The sequence below is a fragment of the Leptodactylus fuscus genome, chromosome 4, assembly GCF_031893055.1.
Source record: "Leptodactylus fuscus isolate aLepFus1 chromosome 4, aLepFus1.hap2, whole genome shotgun sequence".
NCBI classification, from domain to species: Eukaryota; Metazoa; Chordata; class Amphibia; order Anura; family Leptodactylidae; genus Leptodactylus; species Leptodactylus fuscus.
This window is the reverse complement of record NC_134268.1, coordinates 140,109,952-140,125,583: the sequence shown is the minus strand read 5'-3', so window position 1 is coordinate 140,125,583 and position 15,632 is coordinate 140,109,952. Positions and strand designations below refer to the sequence as shown.

General features: G+C 41.5%; 1 protein-coding gene across 2 annotated transcripts in view; it reads left to right on the top strand.

The window, feature by feature from the left end:
• The window catches only part of GRB10 (growth factor receptor bound protein 10), a 106,801-nt gene that overhangs the window by 34,550 nt on the left and 56,619 nt on the right, over window positions 1–15,632 (top strand). For both annotated transcript variants that reach the window (XM_075271133.1, XM_075271134.1), the window contains exon 3: window positions 11,619–11,703. In XM_075271133.1, coding sequence (XP_075127234.1) covers window positions 11,619–11,703 — 85 coding nt within the window. The remainder of the gene's footprint in view (window positions 1–11,618; window positions 11,704–15,632) is intronic.

Below are 15,632 nucleotides of genomic sequence, written 5' to 3'. Positions count from 1 at the left end.
CTGGAAATTCTGCTTAGTTCCATGATTTCTCAGAAAAGGGGAGGATTTACAGCATGGTTCTGATATTGTGCAATAAGTTAGCAATCTTTACTTGTATGAAAAGCTGACTAATACTTAAAAGAATCCAAGAGTGTGGAAAGCTATTGGACAAGTTTATTTACTTAAATGTGTGAGGGTTTTCAAACTTCTGTATGTTCTGCCAGCAAATGTGTTATGAGAAGTGTTGGGACTTCTGTAGCTATAGTAATACTTGGTGCATACTACTGAAAAATTGCTGGCTTTGTGTTCATCATTTAAGAAAATAGTTCTTAATATTTACAGTAATGTTTCAGAAACTGGAAACCTTAGTCTCAAAACCAAGAAGTTTGGATGTCCAGTGACATTTCACCTACAGAAGTTCGTGTTTTTTTTTTTTTTTTTTTTTTTGTTTTTTGTTTTTTTTTAGGGGTTCTCCCATCTCAGCCTTTCAGCCAGGCTGTATACAGTGTCTGCTTCTCACTTCCTGTGTTTCTCTCCCTCCTGCTGAACGGGACAAACAAACACTTCTGCAGGTCAGATAATGTACAGAATGAACTCCAGGTTATCTGTGTGTTTACATAGATAACAGGCTTTATCAGCAAAGTGCAATTATCTGAACAGATTGTCCTGCCAGCACTGAGTGAGTGATGTCACTTGTCCTATCTCCTAGGTCCATGGTTAAAGCAACACTGTGTAAACAATGGGAGGAATAAATTCACATACCAGGCAAAGAAAGCAGAATTTCTAAAGCAATATATTTAGAAAAAGGCATCAATTTACATGATCTACCAGTATAGATAGGATCCTTGAGATGGGACAACCCCTTTAATAGTAGAGCTTGGCAAGCCCTTTGCCTTTGTGGTTGAAGAACTGGTATTGTATATTTAGAGTGAAAAGTTATAAAAGTTAAAAAAAAACTCAAAAGGGGTTGTGCAGTTTCAGCAAATTAATGCTATTTAGCGAAATGTACCCAATTTCTAGATCTCTGCTTGCTGTCATTCTTTTCCAGCGGGTAAAAATCGGTCAATGGCCATGTGATTAATGTGTGCACAGCTCGTTAGTCTCGGCACAGTAACCAGACTTGATGAGCTGATCATCTGTGTTCATTATATGATTAGCCTTTTTTGTAGTGTGGTGTGTGTTTTGTTTTTTTTTGTTTTTGTTTTTTTTATATTATACCAACACTGGAAATGAACAAAGAATGACAGCAAGCAGATATCTAGAAAAATGTCAATCTAGAATTTAGCAATACACTAGATGTTATGTCTGCAGTGCATTCTGTTAAGCGGAGTGAACCCCTTCCCTCGGTCTAATCTTACATTCTGTTGTGGCTGATCACATCATATAAGGATTAAACTACCTGGGTCTGGAGGTATCAATCCCTGGCAGTTGCAGCAGGAACCTAGCTGTGTTAGGGCTTAGTCCAAGATAAATAATGCATTTTTTACCCTAGGAACTATAGGTGTATTCCTCCTTGCCTGTCTTTTGCAAGCTGTGGTCAGATGCTTCAGAAGACTACCGGGTTTTCAATATTTTACCTGGTGTTTGGTTTGTAAATTCTGCTTGAATTGGTTTCATGAGACTGGAGCCCTTGTAAAGGCAGTGTTCAATAAATATGCCAGAACCCACCACAGAATAGCTGTTCTGACATTACATTCCTGGTATTGTTGCTCTGCTAGGAATCACCCTACTCACTCAGCATCCAAGTGGAGCTCTAGCTTTAGTTACTGCCACGCTGTTGATTAGACTTCAGTTAAGGGATCCTATCATTCAGAAGCAATTCTTTTTTTTTTTTTTTTTTTTTTATCCCTAACACGTCATATGTCTCCTATCTTTAAATGTCTTCTCCGTGGCACCGTTCCGTAGGAATCCTGGTTTTTGCTGGTATGCAAATAAGTTGTCTTGCTGCACTGGGGGCGAGCCCCGGCACTCACGGCACTGGGGGCATCCCCAATGCTGCCAGAGAGCTCTCTAGCGCTGCCTCAATCTTCAGGAACGTCATCTTCCTGTGTCGTCTTCCGACTCTGCTTTGAAACTTGTAGGCCTTGGGCCCAGCTACTGCGCATGCTCACAGGCCAGAAGCAAATGACCGCTTACTTACTGTGGCGGTGCTGGAGAGTTCTCTGGCAGCATTGGGGATGCCCCCAGTGCTGCGAGAACTCATTTGTGTAATGGCAAAAAAATGGGATTTCTACAGAACGGCACTGCGGAGAAGACCTCTAAAGGTAGGAGACTAATGGCCTTTCTTAAAGGGGTATTCCCACGTCGCATACTCGCCAGTCTTCGCTTCTGTAAATTATTCATTCTTCCGGCTTTGTTGCGTCATTGTTACATATGCAAAGCCAGCGGCGAGAAGTTGTCGCTTCTATGCCGCTGGCCCTGCGTGTGCGCTGCCAATGTAGCTACGCATCGGACGTACAGCCTTCACAATGCAATACAGACCCGGCATCCGCTGTAATAGAGAGGCGGATGCCGGGGAGTGTAGACACCGGCACAGGTGCCTGTGACATACCTACGCTCCTGCTCTGCATGAAGCCAGCAGGAGCGATGCTGCTATCCCGCTCCTCTGCCCCCTCCCCCTCCCCTCCGGGATAGCAGCGTCGCTCCTGCCGCTGCTGGCTTCATGCAGGGCAGGAGCGTAGCGATGTTGCAGGCACCTGTGCCGGCGTCTACACTCCCCGGCATCCGCCTCTCTATTACAGTGGATGCCGAGTCTGTATTGGCAGCCCCTTTCCCCATAGGGAATTTGCTGTCGTATTGAAGGCAAATACATTCACAAGGTAGGGGGGGTGGCAGGGCGGTATAGCGGGTTTTGGCACAGAGTCAATACCCGCCTGTCACGACTGTCGTGTTTGTTTTTTTTTGTTTTTTTTCTCCGCTCATGGGGAAAAAAAGAAGCCGACCACCATTGTGAGGGGGCAGATTATGACGTGGATTACGTGCCATAATCTGCCCGCTCTGTGCCAGTGTGAACGGGCCCTAGAGGATTGTTGGTACAAGTAGTAATGCATAAAACAAATATGAAGATTCTGCAACATAAAACAAATATGCTGTCCATTTAATGCAACTTTTTTCTTTCTGCTCTTAAGTGTAGATGCTGAAAATGTTAATGTTCACTTCAGCACTTTACAAAATGTAACTCTGTAAAGTCTGCATTTGTAATTTGGTTTACAATCTTCACTGTTAGCACATTTTACCAGTGCTACTTAATCTAATGAAGATCTTCTGTTCTAAGGGTAAAGACTTGTGGTATAAATTTTTTTTTCTTAACATGAATTGCAGACATTACTTTAGAGCCTGCTTGGCAGCCACTATGAGAGTATTCTTTGGATTTTTCCATTCTGGCTGTAATTGTGGTTTACTGAAATCCTAGATGTGTGGTAAATGTGACCCATATGCTTATCAATTGTGAATTAAGTTGTCTTACTATTTGCATCGGTTCTCATAATGTGTCTGTACAAGAAATCAAAGCAAAATTTCTGCCAGCCATGTCTTTTGGGTTCTTAGCCACTATATCTAGGTATTTTGGCTGGTTTCATGTAACAAGCCTCAGCTTTTTTTTTTTTTTTTTTTTTTTGGCCAAATGACATGGCCGTGTGATTGTGTGTGTGATCTATCTATCGATCTATCCTTTAGTTTTTTTACTGTAAAGGAAATTTCAGAACATTAGATACACTGCAATGTATATATTTATTGCTAGCTTATAGCTGGTGTTATCAAACTGTAGTAGTGTGTCCTAGAATGATAAACTACAACACAGTATATGCTAGTACACTTGCTCCAGTGACTTATTAGAACCAAATGGCACTCGGTCAAAAGGAAACCACAATCCAAAGACTCTCCTCCCTCCAAAGGAGATCACAATGAACGGGGGGAAGATAAAGGGAATAATGTGCTGATGCATGTTAGGAAAATATTGGAATCTACTTTAGGGGCACCTGCTCTTGAAACCACTTGCTTACATACTGGTAGCTGCTCTTGAGATTTTTGAGTCTGGGAATTGCTGATCTTGCAGCTGCCATCATAGAGCATTAGGGGGCAGGTTAGGGATTTGACATCTTGGCTCAGAACTGAGTTGGTGTCATTGCCACCAGATGTGTAGCGTTGTACCCCATGCCTAACTGCATTACCAGCATACTTTCAACTCTGATATTGAAAAACAGTTGAGACACTATCATCTGGATAAGAACATACAACCTTATATTTCCATTGAACAGAAATATATATATATAATATATAAATATATATATATATATATATATATATATATATATATATTATATATATAATTTTTTTTTTTTTTTTTTTTTGTCCTGTCCATAGACTAGTATCAGGAGGGGATGTTCCTCCCCGCTCACACAGTACATAGGCGCTGCTGTGGAGAAGGATGTTCCTGACACTGTCAGAAACGCCCTTCTGACTGTAAAGAGCTACAGTACCGATGGCTCTTTACCTGGGGCACAAATCTGGAAAGCAGACAGTGCGCTGTCTGTTTTCCAGCAGTGTATAGAACTATACAAAGATAGCAAAAAAGGGTTTGGCAACACTCCGATGTTCTTTATATTAAAATTTAGCTTTTATTCCATATGTTGATTAAAAAACAGACATACAAAGAAAAAATAAAGTTTAAAAAACTCCTACGTGTTTCAGAACCAACTGTTCCTTAGTCATAGAACTGCCTGTGCCCAAACCCATGAAAGGTTGTCTTTAAGGACATGAAGGGTAGTCTTTAAGACCCCTAGGGTGTCTTTGATTTCCTCACTTTCACTGTAATCATTAATTGAACTACTCTCTCCCATCCAAACAAGTGCAAGTCTGGGAATAGGGAGAAACTCCCAGAGGTGCAGCTTCCTGGACTCAGACTTAAGGAAACTAATTTTTTGCCATCTCTCAAAATATGCTATAAAAAGTGATCAAAAAGGTCACATGTACCCAAAAAATACCAATAAAAAGCACAGGTCACCCCACAAAAAATAAGCCTTAACCAACTGTCAACCAAAGAAATCTTATGGTTCTGAAAGTCTTATGGTTCTGTGTATTCTTAGTTTGCTTTGGGGTGCATGCTACATCAGAGACCAGGTGCTGAGAAGGCTTTTGGGCCAGTAGTGGAGAGGGCATATTTAAACCTTCATGGGGCTTCAACAGGCCTGGCTAAGAGATCCAGTTAAAACTGGAGGGAAGTCTTTGCTTCCAGTTAGTGGTAAGGGCTCCATTCCTAGAAAAAGGCTTGTACAAGGTTGATGAGCATAAAAATGAAAACCTGTAAGCTCCATTAAAGAGGAAACTGCTCAAATAAGTTCTGGACTTAGTCATGCTCTGGTCACCAAGAGAGGCACACTGGTTTTCTGGCTTGTTTGATTCCATGGTTTGTTTATATTATATTACCAAGTTTTATATTTGGTCACGAACGCAAAATCCCCCTCATTCTAATGTGGATAAGGTTCTGTAATGTAAATTGCTGGAGGGAGTATTGGTTTTCCAACCTCTGTAAGCTGTCTAGTAGGGATGACCTTTCTCATCTGCCTCCTTTTTTCAATAAAGAATGTGTTTTGGTGAATGGCTGTCGGTATGCATTAATTCCTTCTATTGTTTGTGATGTCTCCACTCCCCTACCCAAAGTCTCACGCTGGTTGTTTAAGTTAGTGCACCATAACTGACAAACTTTAAAGGGATTCTAACTGTCGAGTGTTTTTTTTTTTTTTTTTTTTTTTTTTTGTGTGTGCTTAAGACGTCGGAATAGCCTTTAGAAAGGCTATTCGTCTTACCTTTAGATGTGGTCTCCGGCACTGGTATGCAAAAGAGTTCTTTTGCAGCAGTGGGGGGCATCCCCACTGCTGCCAGAGAACTCTCTCCAGTGACGCCTCCTCCGACGCCTGCGCAGTATGCTCCTGTATTGAACTACAAGAGCGGCCTCCCAAAAATGGCCGGCAGCCATTTTTGGGAGGCCGCTCTTGCTCTTGTAGTTCAATACAGGAGCGTATTGTGCAGGCTTTGGAGGTTGGACCGAGACAAGACAGAAGAGGCAGTTTCAGCTGAAGATGGAGGCATTGCGGGAGAGATTTCTCTGGCAGCAAGAGAACTCATTTGCATACGGTAAAAACCAGTATTTCTACGGAACCGGAACCGCCGGAGACCACGTAAAGGTGAGAGACTAATAGCCTTTTTAAAGGCTATTCTGACATCTTAAGCACAAAAAACTGTTTTGGTGGTAGCATCCCTTTAAGTGAGATGCATAAGGTAAATCTTGGTACTCCCAGCAATATGGCAGGGCCATCTAATTGCTGCCATATGGGCACAGGGGTATACTGTTAGATGAGCTAGGATATAGAGCATCCAGGAAGATGGCTTCCAATAAATCCTTGTCAGAAATGCATATAGGCTACCAAACTTCCAACATATCACAATTGTCCTTTTAAGACATCAGGACTGGGTCACTGTGGTGGGCTTGAATGAGAGTAGCAGGATTCCTCCCAAGAAAGAGCAGCTCTGTTTGGGAAGAATGACTGCAAAAACTTTGCTAACAGTTAGCTTGAGGGCATGTCCAGGATAAGAAGGAATCTGGGGTTAATGACAGTTTGGGCTTGTAGAGAAACCCTCATCTGAGAGTTTGTAGGATTGGTAGGAGAGGTCCAAGTACAACATGCTATACTGTACTCCTTGAACTTTTGTTTAAAGGTAGCTTGGCACCTTTGCAGTCTCCGATCCTTATCTTGTATGCATTGCAGGAGATAATGCAATGTGTATCAACTGGCTTCTCCAATATGGTATTAAATATTCCTGCCAATGTAGACATATGAATGACTTCTAGCAGACCTTTGTTTCTGATTGTCCTGTTTCTCTTCAGTAAGATGTTGGAGAGCTTTGGTATATGCCGTAATCCTGAATTGTGACTTTACAGATGTTTTGAAAGCATCTAATACCTCCAGTCTGCTCTCTGACTATACTGAAGAGCTTCTCTACTGGCTCTTTTTAGATTCTGCATGTCAAGTGTCAGCAACAGGTGTGCACTGCCTCATCTGGAGGTGGAAGATAAAGGATTAATGCTATTTATCAGCAATTTGCACAGAATGGAGCCCTAATGTGGAATAAGGTCATCAAGATCTGACAGCTATCTTCTATGGCAGGGCTCCTCAAACTCTTTAAACAAGGGGCCAGTTCACTGTCCCTCAAACCATTGGAGACGAAATATAGTTTAAAATTATATGTTCCACAGTACACACCCCCACACAGTATTATATGCTCCTCAGTACTCCCCCTCCCACATAGCATCTACTTCTCAGTACACTCACCCACACTGTATTGTATATAGTCAGAACACTTCACACAGTATTATATGCTCCTCAATATGCCCCCCCACACACACAGTGTATATGCTCTTCAGTACATGCCTTCACACACTCCTACACTTACTTATAGTTGCCCATGAAGAACCGCCGCACGTCCTCCTCCAGACTGCAGGTTTGATGAGTTGCGTCATCGCGCCTGCATCGGGGCAGGTGTCTGTCCAGACAGTGCGGACTGCGGCCAACACTGACAGCTTTCAGTTGTATGTGCATTTGCACATACAACTGAAAGCAGCAAAAGCTCACCAACTGGGAGTCCTGTACTGGATTCCGCGTTAGAGAACTGGGCGACAGCGTGCAGGCCGGACAAATGTCCTCAGTGGGCTGCAGTTTGAGGGCCCCTGTTCGATGGTCTGTTCAGGAGTGCATTCTTGCATTTTTATACTATATGGGTTTGGGCTTGTGGTGTGTTGGCTTGCTCTCTAGCCACTGTTCAAGTCCCCACATATCTTATGGTGGTGTCCCTGGGGTTTATGCAAAGTCATAGGTGATGTGGACAGGGGTCTCCAAAGGTTTGGATGATCTTTGTGATGAGGTTAATGTTGCGGTTTAGTTAGAAATAAACACATCAGAACAAGAACTGCAATGCTATTCTGGGGTCTCTTCACATTAGAGTAGAAGTAGCAAGGCCCATTGAAGGAGTAAACGGTGTTACCACCTCTGGCATGAGTTAAGATAATCCTTTAATAGTCCCACAATGGGGAAATTTCAGTGATACAGAGAAAACACATGCAAGCTCATGGCAGAGAAATCCTAGGAATCATAGCAACTAAAAAGAAACACACACTGCAGGATCATTTACTTCTCTGTGTGAAGTGATGTTAATACAGCTGAATGTGGTTGGAGGACATGAGGAGGGGGTCACAGCATGTAGATATAACAGGCAAAAAAAGTTTTTTGCAGAGGTGGGGGACATATGCAGCTATCATAACATGTGGCAGTTCCTTTGGTAGGTAGTGGGATCTCCTGCTCACAGCTGATAGTTCGGTATCTTCCATCAGCACTATTGTCCATTAACCACAAAAAAATGCCCCAAATGTCCATCACAAACCCTCCTCCTTTCTTCTTACCAATGTGTTCTACTGCCCAGAGAGGTCTGAAGCCATCCAGGTAGACAGGGTGCTGCTCTCTTGCCAAGCTTCCATAACTTCTGGGGTAGGTGGGTGATGGTAGGTTCCCAGGCTGTAACAGAGTCCCATGTGTCCACAGTAAAAAGAAATACCAGTCAGCTGTAGGCATCTTCACACATCAGCAATAGACTCCAAGAATCATCTCCTTGAAAGAAGTCCACACTTTCCTGCAGGTCTCTCCTCCAGTTTTGTTTGCCTCATGTGACCATGTGCTGGTGGGGGGGATGGTAACAGGCACATGTTCACACAGGAAAACTTCAGGTCTTGAGTCATTGTCCATGCTTTAACAATAGAAACAAAAGGAAAAATACTCCACAATACTCCACATTTGATTTATAGCTGCTAATTCATAGTGCTAGTTTGCTTAGAGGATTCTTGAAGATACAGACAGTGAAAAAGGAAAGATAAAGGTTGCTCCCAGCTTGGAGCTCTGTATCGAGGCAGCCACTCAGTGCTGCGCCAGGAAGTAGATGGTACAGTTCCTGTATATTTGGGGTTTTTGGGCCTCCTGAATGGTGTTGGGGACCACTGAGACCTGTGATTATGCCTCATTGATTACTCTTAACACTGTCACGCGGCGTCACCTACATGACCACTCAGGCCCAATCCCAGACTTTGTATGGTCCTGATATTCAGAAGGTCTGAACAGGACTGGAACCCAGGGGAGGTGAATAACAGGTTTACACTCCTCTACTGGGCCTCCACTAACTTGTACTTTTGGCCTTAGAGACCCAGAGTGTAGTAACCATTTCTGGTTTGGGTTGAACCTTGAATATTGTAACATGAAAATAACCCTATGCACAAAATGGCTTGTTTTTTTCATTGGGCATGGTGGCTTGTGTAGGCAGTTCAATAATTCTGGTGTTGTGACCTTCTCCACACTCAGTGTAGTCTGCTTATTAAAGAATACACTCCAGTCTATGAAAGACAAGGCTGACACCCCAGTTCACAATGAGTATGGCTGAATGACTTCCCATTTGTCTGTTTTGTGACTTGTCAGATTGCATTTGTTGTTCCAGTAACTGGAGATTTTATCATAAAACTACTGCAGAAATGTACTAAAGTGAAATACTAGCCATGGAAATACTAGACTGTGAAGTCTTATTTGTCCACTAGATGGTGGTGTAACAAAGCTTACAGCTTGTACTGTGTTCTTTATATTTGTACTAATGATGGAGAGCTTGGTCTTTATTGTATGATCTTCATTCTTTTCATGTTCTTGTATCCAAATATGGGTTGTAAAATTAACTTTTCAAAAGTATTCCTCTGGCACCCCTTACCTATACAAAACACTCCTAACACCAGATTCACACTGGCTCAGTGTCTTTAAACAGATGAATGCTAGTCTGCTAAAAAAGCAATTGCTAACGGACCAGTTTACAGTTTGGCTCAAAGCTGCAGCAAAATCTGTAACCAACTGCTTTAATGCAATATGTAGCATTGCTAGTGTTGAGCGTAATCAAATTGTAATCAAATCATTTATGTGCACTTTTTCTGGAAGACTACAAAGGTTTTTGTATTTTTACTCTTGATGCATTCAAAACTTTATCTGTCAATCTGGTTTTTAATATGTTCTGATTAGAACAAATGATTCAATTCTACTGGCAAGGTATCCAAATTAAAACCAAACCCCTCAATCTGTATAGGGATATATGTAAAATCAAATACTACTTTGCCTCTAGAAGAAAATATTAAGTTTTAGATGTGAAATGGATTATTTCCAGGCACCTTTTATGCCGTCTGCCTGACTTTTGTATTATCAGACTACAGTAATAGTGTCAAATGTCAGTTAGGTAGTCTTCGTAGCCTACAGTTCATAACCTGGATAGACCACAAAATGCATGAATTAAATTTTGACTTGCAAAAATTGGTAGGTTTTAGACTAAGTTCAAACGTGAATTGCATGTGGAGTAATTTTGGTGGTTTTGGAGCATTTTCTGGAGCTTCAGAAAATGCCAGGTGGTTTTCGCCTCCCAGAAAGCGAATGGAACCATAAGTGTTGTGGTTTTTGGCAAAAAACTTTGGCAAAAAACATTCACTTGTATTGCCATCCTGAGGCAGAATAAGCCTCAAACTTCTTGCTGCTTTTTCCGCTAGCGGCAACATGCCACTAGCAAAAAAAAACAAAAAACGCGGTCTCCATAGACCACCATTGTGAGGAGGTGGATTGACGTGGATTCCGCACCATAATCTGCCCCCTCTGTGCCCGTGCGAACGGGCCCTTAAGGTTTCAATTTCATTAAAATGCAAGATTTTGTCAAACATTGTGAGGTACTCTTGGGTCATACGAACTTTTGACCTACCAAAGCCCTAGTGATAAGTAGGTAATCATTATTGGGCTGACAACCTTTCCCAACATCCTAGATTAATCGTTTGACAGTGGAGAATCTTCCAATACAGGGTGACGGTTATCTTATGACTTCAGAATAAAATAAATGGGGACCTTTCTACATTTTGCTATGGACAAACCCTTTTAAGTGGTTTAGAAATACACTTAGCAGGCTGTATAGGTCTTTTTCTCAGTGTAAAACGTATGAGGTTGGCTTGCTGTAGTGGAGTGGACAAACACAACACCCCTGCCCTGAGAACAGTGACTTGTCCTCCATCCTGTCTTATCAGATATAGAACCGGGAGCAAGGAAACTGTGCAAACAATGAGAAACTGCAGTATACATGCAGTCCTTGAGATGGGAAAACCACTTTAAGGGTAATATGGGCCTCTGGCTGTTCACAAATATTTCCTGACTTAGCTGAACTTTATACCTCTTACCAAATGTAAAGGTTTCAGTGTCTTTCCTATCTCCTGATGGATGTTTTAATGCCATTGTCTTTGTAGCCTACCTGTTATATTTTCTGTATTTGTTGGTAAGCTTTCACTAATCTGACAGTAAATGGTGAGGGTCTGAATGGCAAGAGCAGTGCTCCAGGGGATTGAAGACTATCCCCACTTGACTCATTTACATAAGACTTCAGGGTTTTTCTCCAAATCTATAGTGTAATAAAATGTTGCATTGTAACACTATGTTGACAGCTGAATGTACTTGGGGTAGTTTGTAGATTCCCTTTTGAAACACTTGTCTTTTTGTGCTGAAATGGGATGTTCCTAATCTTGATTTGTTTGCTTTTAGGACAATGTGGAGCAGACAGCGGCATGCTCACAGATGGGGTTGGTGGAAACTGACTTCACATCAAAGCGTATATCCTTAAATCCAGGTAAGGGTTTTTTGGGTTTTTTGGGTTTTTTTCCCCTTCCTTTCTCCCGAATGTGAATTTAATGAAGAGGTTGTTGCCATTACTAATGAACTGGGTGCACAAATGTGGTAATGTCTGATGCACCATTCTACTAGTGTTGCTGCCAGAGCAACAGTCAATAAATAGTCCAATGTTACATTAGTTCAATTTTGACCTCTTGGCGACACTCCACACATGTGATTCACCTGCGATTGTTGCCTGCTGCCTACCACCCACCTACTTTTCACAGGGGTTTTTAAGGTGTGTGTGTGTGTGTGTTTGTCCCCCCCCCCCCCCTCCCCGTCATCCTTGTCTAGAGATGAGCCACACCAGAATAGTAACGGAGCCTCAGCTTCCTGACTTTGTGAGCAGGTCAAGAATTCAATTTGAGACTGAAGGATTCACAAAAATTGGTTTCTCTGAGGATTTCATAGCGGCGAATACAAATGTATATGCCCAGCAATTTGACAAAAAAGTGATCAGTCATAATCCCTCAAAACAGTACCAATGAAAAGTACAGCATGAAAAATAAGCCCTTAACTGTAAAACAAAAAATAAACTGTTCCCAAACGTTTTTGTTCTGCAGAATTAGTATTGCGTAAAAAATATAAATGGTGTCACCGTAATTGTACAGACCTGCAGAATAAAGATGACATGTTACTCATACTGTATGCTGCACAGCAAAAAAATTAAAAGGTAAAACCCTATGCTAGAGTTGAGTTAATAAAATTTATTCTATAACTTAGACTTCCAAAAATGTCAATACAAAATCTCATCCTGCAAAAAATAAGCCCTCGTGGCTACATCACCTGAAAAATTAAGAAAAATATAGCCTCTAACAATGTAAAGAAAAGAACTGCAAAAATCACCAGATCATTAGAACACCACTGGCTGTGGCAGGAATGGAATGTATAAGCTGTGCGAGAGTATATCAAGGGACACCCCAGATTTAGAGTTTACAAGAGAAGACTCCAGAAATGACCCCCCCCCCCCTTCCCCCGATTATAGAGCTACTGGGGATATAGTAGGGAATTTGGTGTTTGCAATATTCTCCACAGCTTACATATTCACACTTCATCTGCTGTGCAGTCACGTCTGGGTTACTAATGCTTACTTCATCCACTGATAAATTCCTTGAGGGAGTGTAGTTTCCAAAATGGGGTCACTTTTTGGGGGTTTCCATTGTATTGATACTTTAGGGGCTCTGCAAATGCGACATGGCACCTGAAAACTATTCCAGCAAAATCTGCCCTCCAAAACCCGAATAGCATGCTTTCCATTCTGAGCCCCACCATGTACCCATACAGCAGATTAGGACCACACACGTATTTCTGCATTCATGAGCAATTGTTTAACAAACTGTGGGGGGCTTTTTCTCCTTTATACCCAGAGTTTTCATTTTCACAAGGTCTTAAAGTGACATTTAAGTAATTTATCGCTTACACATCCCAAGGTTAGTAAAATCTGTGAAACTACTATAGGATCAAAATGCTCACTATACCCCTTGATGTATTCTGTGAGGGGTGTAGCTTCCAAAATGGGGTCACTTTTGGGGATTCCCATTGTTCTGGTCCTCTAGGAGCTCTGCAAATGAGACATGATGCCTGAAAACTATATTCTAGCACAATCCGCTTTTCAAATGTCATGTGTCGCTCCTTCCCTTCCGTGCGCTGCCGTCTGCTCAAACATCAGTTTACACCCACATGTGGGGTATTTCTGTGCCTGGGAAAAACTGCATGATAAACTGTCAGATGCATTTTCTCCTTTAACCCTTTGTCAATGCATTAATTTTAGGACTAAATGAATGTATTAGTGAAAAAAAAAAGGATTTCATAGGAATTAAACTTCCCAAATGCTGTTTTGAATTATTTGAGGGCTTCAATTTTGAGACTGGTGATTTATGGGGGTTCTAATCTCTATCATAACCCTCGGGGTCCCTAAAAAAATAAATAAAATAAAATAAAAAAAATTATTCTTGTAAATCTGGAAAATCACTGTTACACTTGTAACGTCTTAGAGGACCTTTCACCGATTTGGGCACAAGCAGTTAGGCAGTTCTATGGACGAGCACTGTGAGCAGAGGGAGGGGGCGTTCCTCCCCGCTCACACTGTACAGCGCGATAGGTGCTGCTGTTTAGAAGGGCGTCCCTGACTGACTGTCAAACTCCCTTCTTACTGTAAAGAGTTAAGGTACCGTGATCAATGGCTGTTTACCTGGGGCACAGATAGGGAAAGCAGACAGTGAGCTAAATTCAGCGCACTGTCAGCTTTCCAGCAGTATATAGAACTGCCTATGCCCAAATTGGTGAAAGGTTCTCTTTAAATTAAATAAATAAAATGGACTAAAAGATGATGCTAATATAAAAGATATGCTAGTAATATTAACCAAATAAGCCAGAGCATTTCACACTTTGAAAATTGTGTTTTGTTTTTTTTTGTTTTTGTTTTGTTTTTTTTCCAAATTTTCATCAAATTTCTTTTAAGCAGAGCTTTTCAGGTTTTAAAGATTGCAACCCTTTTCCAAACTTGTGCCACATTTTTCTATTTTTCATAAATACAAGTTTACCATTATGAAGTACAATAGGTCCTGAAAGTTTCATAGGGTTGTGCCCTACAGGCAATAAGCCATTCCCTGATGGTGTTAAGACTGATCTACATGCATGTTGTAAGCATCACAATATGCTGCTCCATTGAAACTACTTTGCTGCGTTCTTCTAAACTGTATGCTATAGGAGAAAATGCAAATTAAGATGTAGCAGGGTTTAAACAGTTAGGTGATAAGTATATTGGCTTCTCAGTCAGTAGATTGTGTAAAAATCCTAGGTTTATGTATGCCAAGCAGACACAGGCCCCTTTGTGAAGCAAGGTAAATGACCACATTGTTTAAGATTACCTTTAGTGCAGAGGATGTGTAGACCACTACTGATGAAGTGATTGTGGTTTCATTGAAACCATTACTAATTTGGAGGTTTTAAGGCTGCATAAATAAGAGGTTTCCCCATGCTCTTACTTCTCACTCTTGGTTTGGTGCCAGCCTCTCTTTCAGTAAATTCACAGGCCATCTACAGTTGAACAAAACATGAATTGTTACAAAGGTGACCTTGAAGATAACTGAGATCATCTTTTCAGCCTATTGCATAAAGTGCAGTGATGTAACTTTTCGTGTTCAGTCAAGAATATGGAATGATCGGTATCCCTTTGGTTTAGACTTAGATGAGCAAAGCTTTATATTTAAACCTTCACCATGATCCAGAATTTGGAGTATAGTAAATAGTAGCCTTTATGAAGACCTGTGCAGTTGTGAACAGCTATGAAACTGCTGCAAAATGTCTGTAAATCTGTGCTAAAGCGGTTGTGCATGACTTCAAAAACATGACTGCTTTCTTATACTCAGGAAATGACCGCATGTTCGTTGGTAGCATGGCCAGGCTGTAACTTGGTCCCATTCATTTCCTAGCATGGAGCTTTGCCATATAATCAACAGACTTGTCACTTCCTGAGGAAAATAAAGCGGTGATGTTTTGTAGTCCAGCGCAGCCTCTTTAAGCCAGGAACATGTGAGGAACATTGGTTGCTCAAGTTTGTTTTAGGACTTGTTCACAAGTCTGTGTGGAGTTTTATAAAGCCATTTTTGCTCCACTGTGGGGGTTATGGGAAGAATATGCAAATGTTTCCCAGGATGTAAATGGGGAAACACTACCTCTATGCTGCCCTCTATTGGAAGCGTCTCCCTCAAACATAATGCCCGACTTTTCAACAAGCCTATAATTGCAATGATGCAGGATTTTTCCAAGTCAGTATCATTCTATCCTGGTCTAGAAGTCTCACCTCTGTCAAGTCAGTTCTCCCTAGACTGTGCTGATGAGATCCAATCAGATTGAAACGGCACTGTCCGCAGTTGGGATGATACT